Raw genomic sequence first — 22,286 nt, 5'->3', positions numbered from 1 at the left:
AGAGGCTGGAGCTGGGCCTTCAACTGTGGGTTCTCTCAATAATGCTTCTCTGACAATTAGAGGGTGGGAAAGTGAGACACAGTGAAGGTTTCAGTTGGCCAGGGGGCTTGCGGAGGCTAGGGGAGCAGTGGAGAAGCTAACAGGGCACAGTTACCGTGTTCTAGGCTCTACGGGCCTCACTTAGGAATCTGGCCTTCATTCCATAGACAGTAAGTAGACATTGAAGGTTACCATGGAACAATTAAAAATTCCATCACGTTTTAGGTCTCTGGGTGTGGAGGGAGGACTGGCAACAGGGAAACCAATTAAGGGTCAGACACAACCCACTGGGAATGTGGAAGCAGAGGCAGGAGGAGATGGGACTGAGACATAAGACTCTGGAAGAACAGTGAGAACTTAGTGATAGAGTAACTGACTTCTCCAAAAACTGCTTTTTTGTCCTTTTCTATTCTAAGCTAACTCTAGGGGTACAAAGAGGAACTCAAGATAGATGCTGCACAAGGACAAGTAGCTGAATCATGGAAGGTAAGAGGAGGACTAGCAGACATCCTTGATGCCGTGGGCCTGACCTAAGTCTTTAAATTCCATACAACTACTGAAGAGAAATGCCTGGGCAGGAAGCAGCAGGAAAAGGACAGGATGGCGGTCATAACCCAAACCAGAACGAGCAGTCTAATGAACCCCAACATAATCATCACCTGGCTTTAACAATGATCAGTATTTCATCATGTGGCTTTCGTCATTCTCCAGCAGTTTCAGTCCACATCTGTGTGCTCCAGGAGTGTGGCTGGGTCCAGTGAAAGATAAAACACATACACTGAGATGATCTCAATCTTGGTTCTTGTGTTGTGTTGGGACGTCAGTAGTTCAAACGCAGGTGTTCACCAGAAGAGCAAAGAGCACGACCATGCTGATCTCTGGCGCCAGCCTATTCCCTAGCTTCAGACTCCAGAATCACACAAAGTGTGTTTATGTGCGGTTCCCTAACCTCGTGGAGATGAAGCCCAGGCAGAGAAGACCTCCATGAAGGGTTGTTCCTCAGAAAAAAAACTGGCTCCACAACCACAGTTGTTCTAGATGTTACCAGTTTAAATAACTGCCACTCCCATCCTATCAGAGTAAAAAAAAGGCAGTTGTGACCTCGGAGGTGAGGGGGAACTGTCCGCCTCAGCACCGCAGAGCCTGACGCCAAGTGACAGAGGTCCTTGGAAAAGGGGTGATGCCGGCAGTGCCCAGCTCCACTGTCCCCAAATACCTCATCATCTCCGGGGTGCTAATGGTGCACTGTCATAGAATACTGGGACCTTAAACTTAACCCCACACTCAAGGAAGTGTACCTTCCCCCAGGGGCAAAGAAACTTTTCTGCTTCTGTGAAGCATGTCACAAAGCTCCTCTTTTGTAGGACAGCTGTAAGAAAATCACAGTACATGGAAATACATACAAAAATATGCCAGGAGCCCTCAGTGGAGATGCCAAGGGCTATTTTGAAGCTTACCAGTCCAGGTGGGAAAACAGGCTGCTCTTGACAATTTTCTATTCCCCTGAGGGTTTCTATCAGTGAGCGTGGGATGAGGTATTATCACGTGACCAATCGTGCGATAATAAAAAGTGTACTTTGTGCATAGCATTCCAGAGAAACTAAGGGGTTCTTCCCACAGGGGCCATCACCTTAAAAACAGAGGAACCACCATAAGCAGTATTAAAATGAGCCATTAAATGAGCAACGAGTCCTCTGGTTCAGTCTGTGTGCTGGTTTCTTACATAAAGCTGGCACTGCTGTCCAACCGAGAAGCAGGCCAGAGACCACACTGACAACATGAAGTGCACTTCTAGAAAGACAGGCCAAGTCTGACTATATGCAGGACAAACAGGATAATTTTATTCTTATTTTTCCTTAAAATAAAGATACAGTAGAAGTTTTACAATTCACTATGATTAGACGTGATTTATAATTTTAACATTTTTTTTAAACAAATGACAACAGAAACAACTAGTACAAATTACAAAAACTACTGGAGCAAAGAGGAACTATTTTTCTGATCAAAACATGTGCCATAGCTAAACCTTCTCAGAAAAGTTTCTAAGATTTCTTAGCTAAACTTTCTTAGAGAGGGTTTGTGGGAAGCCTTTAATCTCAAATGTTTAACTGTTTTTGTGACCACTAAATGCCTTCACCAACTTCTTAATCAAATGCTTCTTAAACTTAGGAAACAATGACCAAGTGGCCTGAAACATATAAGTCTTGATCCCGTTTTTTCCAGCTATAAATTAATATTTCAAGAAAACAAATATTTTCTAAGCTCAGAAGCTTTCTTAAAAAACTTCAATTACCTTTTCTGGCTCAGTACCTGACTGAAATGTTCAAATGTTTATATTGCACACGAAAAAATTTGAGCAGCATACTATGTGTATGTGAGAAGCTGATGAAAAATAAGACTGGAAAAAAACCCCTAAATTGTATCCCATTTACATGATTTAAATATATAGTTTCTATATCTTTAATTAATATAAGTAAAAAGGTAAAGTTCAGAACAGCACAGAAATACAAATCATTAGAGTTTTACAAAATATACTCAATCCCTCTACGTGCACAATTGTTTAATTCTGGAGTTACCACACAAGGGAGGAGCTAATTTCTTCCCCTTCATAGGAAAGCAGGAAGTTATGTGTACAAAGTTATTTATACGAAAAGAATAAAGGTCCACATTCCTTTTCTTTGTCCTTGACAAGTATTTATGGAATGTTAGAAATTATGACAAAACAATTCCAATGTCATGAAGTCCAAAGACCTGGAATGAAAAACTCTTAGTGGCATGCCGTGTCGTGTGGAAGGACAATCATCTTCTAGAAGCTGGGACTGCGCTCCCTGTCAGCCTCAGAGGCTACCACTGATTTGGGTGGAAAGGCCATAAATGCTGTGCCACCTCTGGTCAAAGAATCAGAGCATGCAAATGGTGATGTCATTTCAAGAGTCCCAACCAACTGCCCAATGAAACGTGGGTGATATTTAGCAGCTACCATTCTAAAAGGCTACTTCCCCAAACTGCTGACACAGATAAAAGTTCATGCAGTTCAAGATCAGCTCACTGCCCCTCACAGAGCTGACTGCTCCCCAACTCATCATGAGGCCCAGAGGGGGGGGAAAAAAAAACCACTGGCTGGCTGTAACTTCCACAAAACAAAGAAAGAACAAAACCTGCCGGTCAGGGAGATAATGTTATAGCTTCATTTAAAAACCTGTAGTTAGTAGATTAAAATTCTAACTTCTTTGTAAAATAATTCTTATAACCTTTAGCACATTAAATACTGCTCTCAAAAATACCTTCATTCAGATTTTAAGTAACTTGTTTCTCAGCCTTGCAACTTCTAACTTGTCTACTTGTCTCCCTTCTAATATGCTTTCTCCTTGCCTTTCTAAAGTAAATTATTCTTTAAAAAAAAAAAAAGCAATGCTTAATATAGAACTCATAAAGCAAGATAACGTTGAGGAAATCACGTCATTTGCTCTGGTTCGCTGCCCGTGTATATTTCCACTGTTTCTTAGAGCAAAAAGTAGACAAAGATTGTTTTAGAGCCTGGGCGCTAGCACAACACTAGTGGATTTGGGGACAGGCTACTCACCCTGGTTACAAGAGTCAAATGCATACTCAAGGTAACTATGACTCACTCTGACATGCAACTTTTTCTATTCACTTAGCCCATGACAGGCGGTTGGTAGACTTAACTCTTTTCCTTCCCTATGTAAACTGTCATTACAATGCCTTAGTAGGAACTAAATAATGCCAGGGACTTACTGCCGGCACTCCTTTGACTTACCTAGATGGTAGTGAGACCACCAGCAAGTTATAGTTGCAGTCCATGTGCCTGGCACAGCCTGGAAAAGCTTGGCTGACCCTAACTCCCTCAGGCCTACTTACAAATACTCAATTCTTAGACAGAAAAGCACTGGAGCAAGTATGGCCCAACGAAACATCCACCTTTACTACTGAGATGTCCAAAGATGGCCTAAGGTTGGCTCCCATCGCTCAAAGAGCCAAGGAGGCTACAGCCTCTGGGGTTGGCCACTTAGCTGACACCTGGAATCCAACGGACAAGCACGCAGGCTCATGAGACAAGGGCCAGGCTTCCTGACATCAAGTGTGCTGGCTGCCCCCGGACCCCTGCCAACAACACATTAGCTTATGCTCCCTGAAACTCCAATGCCTCCTAGAACCTGAAGGAAATATGGTTCGGTTTTTTGACTACTTCTCCAACAAAAGTTCTATCTTTTGAGATATTCAATTTATGTTGAAAGCCAGTTAAATAACCACCTTAAGAGTTGAACTCTTAATCAGAAACATTAACAGAAAGTTCATTAAAAGTATATATAAAAATGGGGAACAAGTGATCCTAAAGTAAAGTTAAACTACTTTTATTTCAGTGAGGTATCAAAATGTGGACTGGCCTGCTTTTGTGAGAGATGGGAGTTTACCCTAAGCCCTCACACCATCCAAAGTGGAGGACGGGCCGGCAGTGTGCTGGCTCACCGGTCGCGGTGCTCTCAGCTCTGTGAACTTTGGGCAGGTGAGAGGGAACAACTGCACACCAACACCAACTGCACAACCACACTATGACACTCCAACTAATGATGTGGCCTCATGAAACAAGATGTTAGAATGAATTCTTTAAGTGCAACACTGATTAAAGTACCTTTTAAGGTTTTGTTTGGTATTATTTTCTTCTCTTCAAATAGTATTTCCTGAGAAGGCTGTTTCCCAGCAGAAGTGGAATTAAGAGAGTTCTCACCATAAGCCCTTTCACTGATGATCACTGAATTTCTGAGTTATTGTCTCAAATGGAAATACACTTTCAGATTTGCTGGACTTGCGTTAAAACACAAATTGGAAAATTTAGAGATATTTAGCATTACATCCCTATGTCCATTCCACATGCTCTAGAAAAATTTACTTAAGTAAACACTTAATTTTTAAAAAAGATTTTATTTTTTTAAGTAGGCTACACATCCAATGTGGGCTTGAACTCATGACCCTGAGATCAAGAGTCACATGATCTACCAACTGAGCCAGCCAGGTGTCCCATTCTTAAGGGATAAATCAAATATAATCAAGTGTTCTCCTTAATTAAATGTTTTCCCAATACTCTTATCATATGTAGATCATACTCACAATGTATTTTCCAAGTGTCCTTGGTTACTGAACAAGCAGTTTGTCCCCTATTAAGTACTCCCTGAGAACACCCATCCAAAGTCCCCTTGAAAAGCAAATGAGAGCTGAGCACAGGAGATACAGGAGGTCCCGTTGTGTAAATATCTTCAGCAGATAGCACACACACGCATGTATCTAAAGTGAAACCAGAGGTCCTTTGTGAAAACTGTGGCTGTGTTTTTCTTCTCTTTCTTGGTTTTCTAAATGTGAGCAAAGATGAGATTTCTACTTAATATTTATGGATCATCTTGTTTTTCTTTCATAAGGGGGTAGGGATTGATTACAGAAGGATTTTCCATCGGGGAGTGGGAAGGCCGAACGCCTTGAAAAGCTGTATGAAAAATAAGACTAAGAGAAAAACCTGTACATCTGTAAACTCCCAGGGAAAACGGTTCAAAAGAAGAAACAGAAGGCACAAACTGTGGGTTAAAAAATGCTTGTAGAAGACTGCAACATAATTAGGGTTGACAGAACTAACACCGAGGTCTTCCAGAGTCTCCGCTGTAAATACACTCATATTAACCTGCTTGAACACCATTGCACCATGCTATTTCTCTGCACACCCACCTGCACAGTTGGGAAGAGGAAGAAAGTACAGTGACACTCCTTGACATCTCAGAGCAAGTGTTTAGGACTGGGAAAGAATAAATTAAAAACATGAAACAAAACACTCCATCCTCAGAACTACCACCTCTGGTTTTCATGTTTCTGGGAGGAAGTGAACTGATAAATATATTTTGTGGGCAGAAAACCAACAAAAAAAAATCATCATATAACTCAGCAAAGTAATAACAAAGGGCTGGATTGTATGGCCCCTTAACTTTATAAGCACATTTTAGGGCCAACTTGAGAGAAATCAGAATAGTAATATAACTTAATTTTAGCACATATAAATGACAGTGGCCATCTGGATATTCAAACAGGAAAAGAGAACAAAATTTACATAAGTAAAAACTTGTCTAAAGTAAACAAATGTACACTATCAGAACTGAAAATTCATTAGAAGTTTCACTGTGTTTTAATCAGGCTCAGACTGAAATAAAAGTAGTCAATTTAAACCCCAACCTGGAAAGCCATCCCTGCTATGGCTGCGATTTCATCTTTCCAGCATCCTGCGACATTCAATTAGACAGAGGACAACCGTCCCTGTAAACAGTTCAACATCCTGGTCCCCTGCTGTGGACCTGTGGCCGATGAAGAGAACAGTCTGGGAGCAGCAGACAGACGGGAGACATTTAAACCTAAGGAAGCGACAGTAGCCTCTGGACGCCTTGCTCAGGGCTTCCCATCCGGGGGCTCAGTGAGACTTTGGGGGGCGGGACTGGTGAAAGTAGAAAGCCACGAAGACATAGCTGTCTTCGCACTGGAAAAGGCTCCTCCAACTGACTGGCCTGGATGGAGAAGAGGGGAAAAACAAAAGGAAAAAAGTCTTTACTTTTGTTAATAGACAGTGAAAGACCAATGCTAATCAATGAATGTTAACTTGCTGTAAAATCAATATGTTAATAGTTAAAATACCATTTACATTATTAGTTTCAAAACAATCCCTGTCTATGATGGTCTAGAAGGAAACTGGGTAACTTCGGGAAAAGAGCCTCCTCTCCTAACCATTCTGAAGGTCGTCAGCAGACCCTTCCCTTAATACCCACCATACTAGGCCAGTGGTTTCTCAGCCCTGGCTGTGCATCAGAACCACTTGGGAGAGCCAAGTGCTCTCTGTAGCTTAAATCCAAGTTGCTAACTGATAGCCACCTACACAGGGAACAGTGGTTAGGCTACTTTCAGGAACTATGCTTTTGTCATCTGAAACGATACTGCAATAAATGAAGATGTCAACTGCTCTATCTGCCTCAGGTTGGTTTTGTTTTAAAAAACCTTATCCCCAGGGGCGCCTGGGTGGCTCAGTGCGTTAAGCCTCTGCCTTTGGCTCAGGTCATGATCCCAGAGTCCTGGGATGGAGCCCCACATCGGGCTCCCTGCTCAGTGGTAAGCCTGCTTCTTCTTCTCCCTCTGCCTGCTGCTCTGCCTACTTATGTTATCTCTCTGTCAAATAAATAAATATTTTTTTAAAAACCACCTTATCTTCAAAACTGATGCTTTAATTATTTAAGTTGCATCACATATTCCCACTATTCTTAGAGAGAAGGAGTGTGGAAGAGAACTGGCCTTAGAACATAAACAGCAGGAGCATCACTAAAAATGAAGAATTGACATCATACACTTATAATGAAGGAAAATTTTTCTTTTAAAAAAATAAATAAAATAAAAAGAAATTAAATGCATAGTATTGTATGGAAACAAATGCTTACATATTAGATTCCATTCCCTTTAATGAAATGAACCCACTGATGGAGCTATGTGCTGTATGTCATTTAAAGGGATGGGTCTGTATCACATATGTACTGTAGAGAAATTCACCCTGTGTATCTCTAGGTACACAGAATGTTAGAGCTAGGAGGCCTGCAGAGATCTCCGAGGTCCAGGGCTTTTGAACTGTGATCAGTAAGGGTTAGTCCTCTCCCAGAAGCTAAGGAAGGAGATGGCTCCTATTTTTACATATTGATATGACAAAGCAAATGTGGCAAAATGTAAATAACTGGCGAATCTGAGAGAATTGGGAGCTCCTTATACACTGTTGCACCATTTCAGTTTGAAATTATGTAAAAAAAAAAAAGTTAAAAATGTAGAAAAGGAATTAAGACTTTTTTTTAGAATGGATATGGAACAAACTGCGAAGTATTTTAACTGAAGAAAGCTAAATGCAGAAGAATGCATACAATAGCACAATATCGTTTGTCTGGCTTCGGTTCTCAGGGTAATACTGGCCACATTAAAAGAACCGGGAGGGATGCCTGGGTGGCTAAGCCATTTTAAGTGGCTGCCTTTGGCTCAGGTCATGATCCTAAGGTCCTGGGATCGAGTCTTACATGGACTCCTTGCTCACTGGGGAGCCTGCTTTTCCATCTGCCTGCCACTCCCCCTGCTTGTATGCACGTGCACACTCTCTGATTAAAATAAATAAATGAATAAATAAATGAACTGGGGAGGGCTACTCCTCATCCACTACTTTCTGAGTTTGTATAAAATTGGTATTATTCCTTTAATATTTGATAAAATTCGTTAAGTGATGACATCTTGGCCTGGATTAAATTAAAAAACCTGTGGCATGATTTTTAATTCAATTTATTTAAGAGATATAGGGCTATTTAAATTGTTGATTACTTAGTGAATCAGTTTTGGCAATTTGAGTCTTTCAAAGAACTTGCATATTTCATCTAAATTGTCAAAAAACTGGCATAAAAAATTGTTCACAGTATTCCCTATAATCCTTTTAATTTCTGTAAGATGTAGGGTGATGTCCTCTTTTCCACTCCCAACACTGGTAATTTGTATCTGTTCTTATTAGTCTATTAAGGTTTTATTAATACTGTTAATCTTTTAAAAAATGACCTGTTAGTTTCACTGATTTCCTTTATTTTATGATAATACCTTAGAAGACAGCATTCCTAATGCCTACTTGATTATGGTGCTCTACTACTTATAAAAAATTGCAGGAAATGCTGAATCCTTATAAACAAAACAGGGAACACATCAGAAAATTGGTATCTCCATCAGGTGTGGCAAAACTTGCTGAACTCTGATATTATCTGATGTCATAAGAATTTTCAGGAATAAGGTGAAAACGAAACCTTTCTATTCAACCATCTTGTATTATTATATGATATAAAGATCTCTACAACTTTATGATTTTACCAATGACACACTGAGTACAGAGAAGAGATGTGTTACGATTCTAATCTGTTTCTGTCTAAAGGCATGTCTTACCAACAGCTTTTCCTGTTTGTACAACATTTCGGCTGGTTGTGACCATGACGTTTCCAATTTTTTTGCCACGTTCACTGTTTTGAACAGAACTAAGTAAAGCAAAGAAGTTTTAGGTATATTACAAAAATTCACATATACCACACCCTATAACCACCCCCAAAATTGGATTATTGAGAAAAGAAGCTAAATTACTTATCATGCATCAATTAATTTAGTAACCTTAGGGATGTAAAATTTTTATGAAAATACTAAAATAATGTGCAGACGAACCAAAAAGAGGCCATAAGGATGCATGGTTAATTCCTCCTACAGTTATGACTTGCTAAAGTTACTCCACCAGAATAAAAATGGCAAATTCTGTTATTAGTTCACACCATTCTCTATGAAACAGCAGTGTTTTCACTCTGAAACATACACACTGCTGAGCTAGAGAATGTTATGCACATATTTGGTTACTATTTGAAGCACAAGTCTATCAAGTGGAGAAAAACAATTCCTAATTAGCAATGAAACACATGGCATAAACTCAGTCATAAAAATTTTCCTAGTTTTCTTTTCTAAATACTCACTGTGAGAATCTTAACTTCATGTCTGACACGGAGTACTGGCCTTGAAAAGGATGGCTGTAAAACAAAGTTTGAGACTATTAGACTATGAATTTTACCAATAAAGTTGCAAAACAATGCTGTCACAAGGAAGCATCAGTAAACCTTGCAGGGGTGACTCAGCTGGATGGGGGTGTTCTGCACATGACGGCAGGAAATGGGGCTTTCAGCACAGATCATTACTCACAGTCTTGGGAGCCTCTTTGAGCTTATTTCCTCCCTTGTAAAATAGGTGTTTTTTCTTAGGCGGGGGTGTGTGTGTGTGTGTGTGTGTGTGTGTAAGAAACAGGTTTGTGTTAATGCTACACTAATGTTCCGATTGATTTGGTCTGGGGCTGGGGCTTAAGCATCAGTGTTTTTAAAAAGCTCCCCAGGATAGTTAGGATTAGTCACCACCTTAGGCCATGACCATGGATTGGACTGTACCTTGATTCTGGCCGTCTTATAAATAAAATGCATGCTATTGGTCATCTGGAGATTTGTGTACATCAGTAAAATCCCTACTTTCAGGGGCACATGGGTGGCTCAGTGGGTTAAGCCTCTGCCTTCAGCTCGGGTCATTATCTCAGGTTTCTGGGACCAAGCCCCGCATCAGACTCTCTGCTTAGCAGGGAGCCTGCTCCACTCCCCGCGCCCCCCTCCCCGCCTGCCTCTGCCTGCTTGTGATCTGTCAAATAAATAAATAAAATCTTAAAAAAAAAAAAAATTTAGGTCTTAAAAATATACAAAATGGGAGTGTGCCTAAGGTAGCTCAGATATTTTAGTGTTTGCCTTCAGCTCAGATCATGATCCCAATGTCCTGGGATCAAGCCCTGCACTGGGCTCCCTGCCATGCATGGAGCCCACTTCTCCTCACCCTTTACTGTTCCCCCTGCTTATGTTCTCTGTTCTGTCAAATAAATTAAAAAAAAAAAAAAAAAGTACAAAAGGGAAGAAGTGTATGTGTGCATATATAAAATCAGGCAACTAGACCAAAGTTGTACTGTAAAAGGAGTCAATAAATACCCATATTCTTATTTCACCCTGAGAAGCCTCTCTCAATGTCTAACAAAGACAGTGACCCTACAGGCAAACAAACTCACATCTGTTTTTCTTCATCATTCTTTAAAACACAGACCTTGTGGTTAGTGAGGGAGAATACTTTGAACTCTAAGCTCTTTCATTTAATACTATTAAGACTTTTTTGCCTTTTAATTCTCTGTTTTTACCACATTCAAATGCCAATAGAGATTTCTGCTATAGCCCAGTGTGACAATTAAATTCACCAAAATCATTCCTGAACCCAGTCATTTTTCCTTGATAGATGATATAAAGTTTAACAGACATGTTCTTTAAAACCCGGCTATATTTCATCCCTGCAGATGCTTTCCTAAGTTACTTATGACATAAATATCTGGATTCTGTGTGGGGAGAGGGAATAGTCTTTATAGAACCACTTAAATCATATCCCCAGTCTAGCTAAGTTAACCCTAGCTCCTAAATAACAGTCAGGACAAAGCTGATTTTTGTCCAACTCTCACCAAGAGGTATAAGTTTAAAATACAAATGAAAACATTCAGTGTATACTTGTATCACTAAAAAAATCATTTTAATCATGTAATTTAGAAAATAAGTCCCTAGGATGTACAGTAGTTCCCCCTTAACTGTGGAGGACACATTCTGAGACCCCAATGAATGTCTGAAACCACAGACAGTACTGAACCCTATATGTTTTTTCCTGTATATACATACCTACAGTAAACTTTAATTTATAAATTAGGCAAAGCAAGAAATTAACAACAGTAACGAATGATAACATACAACAATAACAGCAATACTCTATAATAAGTTATGTGAATGTAGTCTTTCTCTCTCTCTCTCGGGAAATAGTTCTTACTGCACTGTACTCACCCTTCCTCTTCTTGTGATGATGTGGGATGGTAAAATGCCTAGTGATGAGATGAAGGGAGGTGAAGGGCATTTACTGTGATGTAGCGTTAGGTTACTAGCGACCTTCTGATGACGTGTCACGAAAAGGATCATTTGCTTCAGGATTGCGGTTGAGCCGGAGCAACTGAAACCGCGAAGAAGGGGAGGGATACTACGTACACATTCTATCAATGGAGAGATCTCCTTAGACTCTACTCTGTTCCATTCAAACAAGGTAACATTGCTTCATAATGACCCCACTTCACAGCATGTTTAAATGTCTTTTATGCCTACATGGATAAAGTCTGTCAACATTCAGTATTCTTTTTTTTTTTTTTTTTTTAAAGATTTTATTTATTTACTTGAGAGAGAGACAGTGAGAGAGAGCATGAGCGAGAAGAAGGTCAGAGAGCGAAGCAGACTCCCCATGAGCTGGGAGCCCGATGTGGGACTCGATCCCGGGACTCCGGGATCATGACCTGAGCCGAAGGCAGTCGTCCAACCAACTGAGCCACCCAGGCGTCCCAACATTCAGTATTCTAACAGGTATTAAATTTTGCTGGATTTTAGAATTTGAGTTGGAAACTAAGTTTGACCATGCATCTAGGAATTCAAGTGCCAACTCTTTTCACACTTCATGTTTTAAAATAACCTCTCAGTCTCAACCAGTGCTATTTCCTTCAAAGGTTCTATCTTGTTTGACCATTCTGCTAAAGCACAGATCCAGGGAAAGGGAGAGAACGATCATTCACTGAGCATCACCATGTGCCAGACTTCCTCTTCTGAATTATGCCAAGAGCTGGGAGAAATGTTAATCCTTCCAAAAATGTCTTGAGCTTTTTGTGTAAGAAGTAAGAATAGGGAAGCAGTTTTCAGCTGCTTCTCTGTATTTGGGCTTTTATAATCTACTTAAGGAAATTTTTGGAGATATTCACATTGTCATCTAAGTTAAGATACGATCTTCTTTATACTGGGGCATACTTCGTAAATCAACCATGTTATGTACTATCAATCCTCAGAGGATGTGCTTACTTCGGATTTATTTCTGCAAGTGCCGGATGCTTGTTGCTGTTCCACACCCTGTAGTTGTGAGTATTCTTCCATGCTGTAACAAAGGTTGTCCCATAGTCCGATAAAATCTTTTCATTATCTGTCAAGTAAATATTTTGAAAGTTGAGCTGGTCTGTAGCCACTCAGGGATATGAAGACTCATAACCAAAACGGGTAAAGGAATGGCTTTATACCCCCCACCCCCATGCTTTTTGGGGGAGATAGCCTACCAGATATCAGGAAACTTGGGTCTAGTTCCAGAAATCCTGTTAAGAAGCTATGTGGCCTTTGGCAAGTCACTTAATCACTCAGAACTTCATTTTCCTAACCAGAAAATAAGAGGGTTGAGCCAGATATATTCTAAGGTTCCTTACAATTCCAAAATATTTCCATGTTCTCCTTACCAAGGTTAGGAGGCATAGTATTATTTATTAAATGAAAACTGCAGACTGTGCAGTGAGTAAATGTATTGATGTATATACATATGGAGTAGGCAATAAAGGTACCTTTCTATCTTGCCACAAATGTTATATTTCTTTGAAAAAAAAATCAGAATGCATTTATTAATTGGTTCTTTCAGTCACTGTTTTTTCTTCCTTGAATTTTTTCTATTTGGTGAAACTCACTCTTTAATCTCCATGCATTTCACTGTCAAAATACTTAAGTAACAAAAGAATTTTCATATTTAATATTGAAAACCTTTCGGCTTTTTCATTATCATGGGGACATTTTAATGCAGAGCACTTCTTCTGCTTGGAAGAGTAGAAAAGGTTTGTTGGAGAACAGATTCAAATGGCTTTTGCTTCATATACTAATTTTAAGTTGCTTGCTTTGAAGGTGAAGCAGGACTTCTGTTGCTGGGAAAGGAAGAGGATACACAGGATTCCAAATGCAACATTAAGGAACTACTTTTAAGAATGTATTCCTGAAAAGCTCCCTGGGCTGAATCTCCTTTAGATCAGCAGCACGGGCCTGAGCCAGATTATAGGAGTTGGATTCACAGCTCAGCCTCCACCAGAGGGATGAGCAAGCTACTTAACCTTACTGTGCCTCAATGCCTCTCCTGTAAAATGAAGAGGACATGGTCTCTACCTCTCTACCTCCAGAATTGTTGCTGAAGATGAAATGACTTACTAGAAATAAAGTGCTCAAAACAAAACAGGTCCCTGCACATATGCAAAAAAAAAAAAAAAAAAGCCTAGTTACTGTTATTACTCAGTATTTATAGCTACCTAGGCCATTATGTTTAAAAAGTAAATTACTCATGAAGCTAACATGACTGGTGGAGACTGCGGTTTCCTTCTTAGATTACTGAATGATTCTGAACTAGAGCATTTAATCTTGGTGTCTCAGCTGTTACATCTGTAGAAGAGGCAGATATTTAAAAATATCCTATTAACAAATAAGGAGTTGCTCCAGAGCTTTCCTTTATGGATGAAGCACACACACCCAAAGCCTTGATTTCAAATGCCACACGCACTTCATGAAGAACTAACCTGGGAGGGCACCGCACTGATGGGACAGTGTGAACACACTGCTACTGTGAAGTTACGTACTTAGAGACGGCTACAATGGTAAATTTTAGGTTATGCGTATTTCACCACATTTTTAATAACTTCCCCCAAATAGTGGTTAATTAAAAAAAAGGAAATCCAAAAGCTCAATAATTTAACAACAACCACCACCTACTATGTATTTGCTACATGTCCACAGTGGTAGGCAACCATGTGCAAAAGCTCACTGTAGAGCTTCATTTTCTCTTTTTAGTATAGATATCTTCCCCTATGGAAATGAAATGGTTTTAATATAGGAGTAGGTCTATCTTCACCTGCTCTATTTTAACTATTTAATAGAAACAGAATTTCTCAGAATGGAAAATCTGAAAGTTTAACCACTCAGAATGTGATTTCCAGTGATTTCTTTCATATTTCTTTTCTCCCTTCACATATCTTAAAAACATGTAAGCAATGTTTATAAATAGCCCACAGATACTGACATATCCTTCCACATGGTCCTTAGGAACACTAAGCAGCCATGTAAAAGTGACTTGCATTTACTGTCTTGATAGCTTTTTTTTAATAACAGAAACATAAACCTAAGTTTCAAAAAATATTTGGAATGAGATCCATTTTTGTAGAAGGATCACCACAAATACCACAAAACTAAAATCCAACACATATGCATAGAAAAAGGTCTGGAAGGTTATAAAGTACTCAAAATGCTAACAACAGTTATCTCTGTATGAAGGAGTAACAGATAATTTTATAATGAAATTGTCTTCCTTAGGCAATTCAAAACCTCATAAAAATTAAGAAAGGAAAAAGCAGCTGTGCTCCTTACCTAACTGCAGTGTGGCAGCCAGGAGTGCGTGGATGTAGACTGCAAACTGGGCTCGGATCCACTCGTCACCTCCCTCCCAGCCTGTGCCATCCAGGAAGACATCATCCCGGTTCTCCGTCACGTGTCTCACTAGGTAATCTGCGAACCTGAGGTCTGCAGTGGTTGGGTTAAGCAGCTTCCTGAGTTCTGGATCATGGATCTGGATCAGAGCTTCTTCTACCTAGAGGGTACCCAGGTACAAGTCAGAGTCTGGGCATTCACGTGGACATCCATGCCATACTTTAAAGAGTAACTACTGGGAAGTTGAAGCTGGAAATAAAAAATATGAATAACAGCATACTCAAAAAGTGAAGCTAAGAAAGAGACAGGTTTTTACACTGAAGTTTTTTCCTTTCTCTATTTAAGAAATCCTCATTTTCTTTTTAGAAAATATATGCACATTTTATTTTGAATTATAAAAGTAACTCTTGTTGACTGTAAATAGCTTGGAAAACAGAAATGTAGAGTAAAAATCACCATTGTCACACAACCAGAAATGAATACAACTAATAAGTGCAATTCCTAAAAATTCTTGAGTACACAGATACTTTGGAATATTATTATGTAATATTTGATATACAAAGAGAAGTATGTAACGTACAGGTTAGTTTTGAAGTAATATACACATATCCAAACAACTTTAGAACTAGAACATAACCAATAATGTTGAGACAACTGTGTGGTCCCTCCATCTGTATCCTCTGCCTTGGAAGGTATCGACCTATTTTAATTCCTCAAAATTGGGACCCCAGATTTTTCATTTATGATACTAGAAACGTTTTCTGACAAAGCATGTTTTGGTACTTTTGATTAGAAACTATAAAAACCTAGGATGGGTAAAATTTCCTTTTTAAAATTACATCTATTGTAAAACTAAACACGATCTAAATTTTTATAGGTTGATGTCAAATATTTATCTGTAGCGTCTTCCTCTTGATATCAGGAACATATTAAAGGGGCCAAAAGTATTTAAACAATAAACATTTTAATTATGAGATCTTAGTAGGACCAGACTGTCTGGCTTGCAACCTGGCTCACCCAATTACTAGCCGTTTGAACTCTCTGCTCCTTAGCTTCCACATGTGTAAAATTGGAAAAGCAACAATGCCTATCTCAAAGGCTGTTAGAATTACATCAGTTACTTTACCAAAAGGGCACAGAATGCCTGGCACAGGCATTTTTACCTTTATTAGTGTTACTCCTGTGCTGTCAAAATTCCAGTTAAAAAAACAAACAAACAGGGACCAGCAGTGTCAAGGACACACGCTCATACATAAGCCCACCTCCACAATGGCATCACTGAGGTGCTTCTGCTGGCGGAAAAGGATGTTAGTAGCCCCAGCAACGAATCCACGGACGGTGACATCAGAGAGAAGATGATGCTGCTGCAATGCCATGTAAGGCAAACACAGATATCCCTAAGAATCACAAGAGTGAGAGACAACATCAGGAAAGTAACGGACAGCCACATGGCTCTCTCTCCAAGCCTAGAGAGCTAAGTAGGAAAGGAAACTTCTGAACCCTGCCCACTGCCGTACCATCTCTAATACAGTCCACCTCTGACTCACTTCAGTACTACTCCAGGGAAACCTCATGCCTTGACTACACCAGTTAATTGCTTCCCTTTTCCATGAGTGGTGGTCTAACATTAAAATTGTCTTACTTTATTATTTTATTCTCAGGTCAGCTTAAAAGCTTCCACAGTAACTAAGGAACTGGACTTTTTCATTTGTGAAATGACATTTTAAGCCCATGAAATAGTATGCTATCTAGCAGAAAGCTGTTAGTTCTTCCAGAAAAACCTGAAAACACATAATCACCAACATACTGTTTTTTTTTTTTTTTTTTTTTTTTTTTTTTTTAAAGATTTTATTTATTTATTTGACAGAGAGAAATTACAAGTACACTGAGAGTCAGACAGAGAGAGAGAGAGAAGGAAGCAGGCTCCCTGCCGAGCAGAGAGCCCGATGCGGGACTCGATCCCAGGACCCTGAGATCATGACCTGAGCCGAAGGCAGCGGCTTAACCCACTGAGCCACCCAGGCGCCCTCACCAACATACTGTTACGAGAATACCAAATGGCATGTGTTTTACTGCCCTATTGTTAAAAATCATGCACAAATATTTCAAGATATTTGCTATTACATGTTTAAGGCAAAAAAAAAAAAAAGACACTATCAACAGTTGTATATTTAATTAACTTCTATTTGAACTATATTTAAAAATACTGCCCTGAAAATTATAGGTGAACTGCCAAACCACAGCTGGCAATTAAGTGGACAAAAAGCAGCATATTTCCTGAGAATAAAGTTGTTAACACTTCAAAGATGCAATGAAGGAGGATATGGCACTTCTGCTGGAAGACTCTAAATTAAGACAGATTTCCAGTAAGTGGCACAACTTGTATATGCAGCCAGGAGGGCACACTTGTTAAACCCCTGAACTTGTTTTCAATCTCAGGTCCTGTGACAATATTACTTCTTCTCACTGTAAAAAACAAAAAACAAAACAAACAAAAAAAACAAACCCAAAGGCACTGAGCTAGAGTAGAGAGCTTTCTCTTGATGATGTGTTACTAATATTATGAGACAAATCTCTGACTGTAGGAGGAGACATCTCTTTTGCTACTTCATGTTCTTCACTGTATCCTAGAACATGCATTGTACCTAACAGGTGGTTGTTAAATAAATACTTACTATGGGAGAGGAGACTTCCAAAAGTTGAAAGACAGGTCTAGTAACCTGATTTTATTTTTTCTTGACAATATATTCCTCTGTTCAATAAAATGCTAACTAATAGAGGCAGCAAAAATAAACCCATGTCTATGCATCAGAGTTACTCAGTACAGTGCTTCTCAATCGACGGCCCTCTTGGGATTAAAGGCTGAAAGGACCTGGGCTCCTCATTTAACATCACTCAGCGGCTTTAAGGCTCAGGGTTCATGTTTTACTTTGTGAGCTATGTATTGAAAAACAACAGACTCCCCTTGCCCCCAGTTACCTATTTCCAAACATAAATATTATAATGTTGAAGGCTCTTTATATAATAGCATGAAAACAAAGAAGTTTCTTGTCTTTTTTTAAGATTTTACTTATTTATTTGTGTGTGTGTGTGTGTGTGTGTGTGTGAGAGAGAGAGAGAGAGAGAGAGATAGAGAGAGCATGAGGGGAGAAGGGTCAGTGGGAGAAGCAGACTTCCTGCTGAGCAGGGAGCCTGATGCAGGACTCGATCCCAGGACTCCGGGATCATGACCTGAGCCCAACCAACTGAGCCACCCAGGCATCCCAGAAGTTTTTTTTTTTAAACATCAATAAACACTTTTTAAAAAAAATATACAAAAGTACATTCCCTAAAAAAACCATACATATGCTCTTTGACCAGCATTCTACTTATAATTTATCCAGGTACACCTGCTCACGTGTGAGATCTGTAAAGTTATTTATTGCAGCATTGTTTATTATAGCGAAAGACTGGAACCCTAACTACTCATAAGCGGGAAACTGAATAAATCACTCATCTGCACAATGGAACATCTGGCAGCTATAAAGAGGGAGAAATTCACTTCCAAGGAATATTTGGTAAGAAAATATTAAAGGTATAAAAGTGAGGAGGAATGTCTGGGTGGCTCAGCTGGTTAAGCGCCTGCCTTCAGCTCAGGTCATGATCCCAAAGTGCTGGGACTGAGTCCCGAATCTGGCTCCTTGCTCAGTGGAAAGACTTCTTCTCCCACTGCCTGGGGCTCCCACTCTGCTTGTGCTCTTTCTGGCAGATAAATAAATAAAATCTTAAAAAAGAAAAAAAAGTAAGGAATAGTCTGTTATTTTGTACATAAAAGGAGGGGGAAATATCTACACATTTATGTATGTATACAAAACCCCCAAAGAAAGATACTGATAACGCTGGTGACCACTGGAGGACAGGGCACCTGAATAGTAGGGGATAGAATGAGAGGGAGACTTTTTTTTATAGATGCTTTAGAATATTTTGAATATTGAGCCATATGAAAGTATTACATATTTATAAAATTAAGAGTTCAAAATGGCCTTAAAATTATGTCAATTACTTCTAAAAAAATTGTATTGTGGTGTGTGTGTGTGTGTGTGTGTGTGTATATATATATAAATATATATATATATAAAAGATTTCTATTTATTCATTTGAGAGAGAGAGAGAGAAAGCATGAGCCAGGGGTAGGGATAGGGGGAGAGGGAGAAGCAGAATTCCCACTGAGCACAGAGCCCAATGCGGGGCTTGATCCCAGGATCCCAGGATCATGACCCTCATGAGTCAAAGGCAGACACCCAACCGACAGCCACCCAGGCGCCCTGTGTCATACTTTTAATGATGATCTATTTTTCCTAAATCTTTTACAGTTCCCTATTGTGTTGTAGCAGCAAGAGCCACGTCCTTTCACATAAAACAGGCTCCATAGCCAAGCTCACTTCTGACTTTTCACTTTTCTAGGGTACTTTAATTTCCATATTTGGAGCTGTAGTATGTAAGAGTAAAAAAACCCACCAAAATCCAAAATAAACAAAGAAAACAACACAACAAAAAAACCCACCAAAAAAGGCCTAAAACAGTATCTGCACACCCATGTTCAAAGCAGCAGCATTCGCAATAGCCAAAGCGTGGAAGCAACCCAAATGTCCACTGACAGATGAATGGATAAACAAAGTGTGATATATACGTACACCAGATTATTATTCAGCCTTGAAAAGCATGGAAATGATGACATGTGTTATAGCACGGATGAAGCCTGAGAACATTATGTTAAGTTAAACAGGCCAGTCACAAAAAGATTAATAATGTAGGACTCCACTTAAAAAGGTGTTAGAGTAGTTAATTAAATCATAGAAAGGAAAAGGGTGGTGGCCAGGGGTTGGGGGAATGGGGAGTTATTGTTTAATGGGTATAGAGTTTCAGTTCAAGATGAGAAACTTCTGGAGATCTACAGTACACCGATGTGAATCTAACTTAACAGTACTAAACTATACACTTACATATGGTACACAGGGCAGGGTGCCTGGCTGACTCAGTCAGTTAAACGGCTGACTCTTGCTTTAGGTTCGGGTCATGATCTCAGGGTCAGGAGACATAGCTCTGCGTCTGGCTACAGACTACATGTGGAGCCTGCTTGAAATTCTCTCTCTCCCTCTCCTTCTGCCCCTCCCCCCTTTAAAAAAGAGATAAACAGAGTAAATTTTACACACACACATACACACACATGGATATTTTTAACTGCAACTAAAAAACAAAAACTCCACACCTCAGCTTGGTAAGCCTAGCAAAATTGTCATGAGCTAATTTACTAAAGAGTTGCACAAGCACACAGTAGGTCTTCTCTCTTGTGACCTGGAAGAGGGTACTGTGTGATTAGGACTGGATGCCATTCTCTCAGCTCTCCTCTGGTCAGGGATGACAAACATGCTCATGAACTGGAAGCCCCCCTGTTAGAGGGATGTCCCTTCTCTCCACAAGTTATCTGGAGTTTAAAGGTAATCCCTACCAAAATCTCAACCTGTTTGAGAACTTAAATTGATCCTAAAATTGATGTGGAAATGAAAAGGGCTAAGAAATGCTTAATAGTAATGTTCAATAGTAAGAGGCAAAGCCCTTTTTCTGCCTGACAGGGTATACCTACGGGAGGTACTGCCCCAGGGATAGACAAATAAATCTACAGTACCAATGAAACAACAAGAAAAAGTCCATAAAGACTCCTTCCTCAAACATACAGAGATTAGGTCCAGTTAATAAAAACCAAACTGTGAAAGTCAAAGCTATCTAGCTTTAAAAGATAACCTAGTACACCGAGGTAGAGGGGATTGCTTAATAAGACCTCCGAGGCACTAACCATAAAGTAAAAAATGATAAACAAAAGGGTATTTAGAATATATGAAGTCCCTCAAATCAGTGACGAGGACAATCCACCAGGTGCTTTTAGGTACTGAATGCTCTACAAACTCTGGCATGTGTCTAGCAAGATTTCTGAAAAAGAATTTCAGAGCCTTCTTTAGATGAATGGATAAAGAAGATATGGTCCATATATACAATGGAATAATATGCCACCATCAGAAAGGATGAATGCCCAACTTTTGTACATGGATGGGACTGGAGGAGATTATGCTGACTGAAATAAGCCAAGCAGAGAAAGTCAATTACCATATGGTTTCACTTACTTTGGAAGTATAAGGAATAACATGGAGGACATTAGGAGAAGGAAGGGGAAAGTGAATTGGGGGTAAATCGGAGTGGGAGACGAATCAGGGAAGGCTGTGGACTCAGAAACAAACAGGGTTTTGGAGAGGAGACGGGTGGGAGGATGGGTGACACTGGTGGTGGGTATTAAGGTGGGCACGTATTGCATGGAGCACTGGGTATGGTGCATAATCAGTGAAATCTTGGAACACTGAAAAAATTAAAAAAGAAAAAAAAACCCAGAATTTCATAGCAGCATTACTTGTATAGCCAGAAACTGGCAACAATGCAGATGTCTGTCCACACAATTGATAAGCTTCATAACAGCTGAAAATGGAAAACTACATAGGAAAAATAAAACACAGTATCATGCAAAAACATGAATGAAACTAAAAACAATGTCAAGAGAAAAAAAAATTTGTGCTTCCATATGTGTGTGTGTGTGTGTGTGTGTGTGTACAAATAAAATTTTATTTATTTGACAAAGACAGTGAGAGAGGGAACCCAAGCAGGGGGAATGGGAGAGGGAGAAACATGCTTCCCACTGAGCAGGGAGCCTGATGTGGGGCTTGATTCCAGGACCCTGGGAACGTGACCTGAGCCAAAGACAGACATTTAATGACTGAGCCACCAAGGCGCTCCTGTAGTTCCACTTAAATAAGATTCATAATTTTTGGCTGGCCAGTAAAGGTATCTTTGATAACCTAAATTTGAAAATGAAAAGCTGCAAGCAAGCAAACCAAATATAAACTCAGAAGCAATACTTAAAGGAGATTAATACATGTGGCAGATAAAAAAAATCTGGTTTCTAACCACATATATTTTTAATTTTTTCATAAATTTATTGTTATACTTAAAAAGTTACAAACTGATATTAAGATTTCTAAATTAAGTGATCTTCTTATGGAGGCAATTATATATTTAAAGCACTGAAGGTATTAGATACATGTAATTAAAAACAAATAAACAAACAAAAAAAACAAAACTGGGGCGCCTCAGTAGTTCAGTTGGTTGAGCATCTGACTCTGGGTTTTGGTTCAAGGCATGATCTCAGGGTCATGGGATCGAGCCCCACGTCAGGCTCCCTGCTCAGCAAAAAGTCTGCTTCTTCCTCTA

General features: G+C 39.5%; 1 protein-coding gene across 3 annotated transcripts in view; it reads right to left on the bottom strand.

The window, feature by feature from the left end:
* Positions 1-1,858: 1,858 nt before the first annotated feature.
* AVL9 (AVL9 cell migration associated) overlaps positions 1,859-22,286 on the bottom strand; it is a 61,763-nt gene continuing 41,335 nt past the window's right edge. The window contains exons 11-17 of one of the 3 annotated variants that reach the window (XR_009352925.1): positions 16,256-16,390; positions 14,934-15,153; positions 12,576-12,693; positions 11,526-11,688; positions 9,600-9,653; positions 9,031-9,119; positions 1,859-6,596 (exon numbers count right to left, since the gene is read on the bottom strand). Coding sequence is in view for 1 of the 3 variants with exons in the window: in XM_059171520.1 (XP_059027503.1) it covers positions 6,481-6,596; positions 9,031-9,119; positions 9,600-9,653; positions 12,576-12,693; positions 14,934-15,153; positions 16,256-16,390 (732 nt within the window). In the remaining 2 variants the exon portion in view is untranslated. The remainder of the gene's footprint in view (positions 6,597-9,030; positions 9,120-9,599; positions 9,654-11,525; positions 11,689-12,575; positions 12,694-14,933; positions 15,154-16,255; positions 16,391-22,286) is intronic. The other 2 variants (XR_009352924.1, XM_059171520.1) reach the window with 2 other exon arrangements.

This window comes from Mustela lutreola, chromosome 4 (genome assembly GCF_030435805.1).
Source record: "Mustela lutreola isolate mMusLut2 chromosome 4, mMusLut2.pri, whole genome shotgun sequence".
NCBI lineage: Eukaryota > Metazoa > Chordata > Mammalia > Carnivora > Mustelidae > Mustela > Mustela lutreola.
The sequence above is the reverse complement of the archived record's forward strand: the minus strand, read 5'-3'. Positions and strand labels throughout refer to the sequence as shown.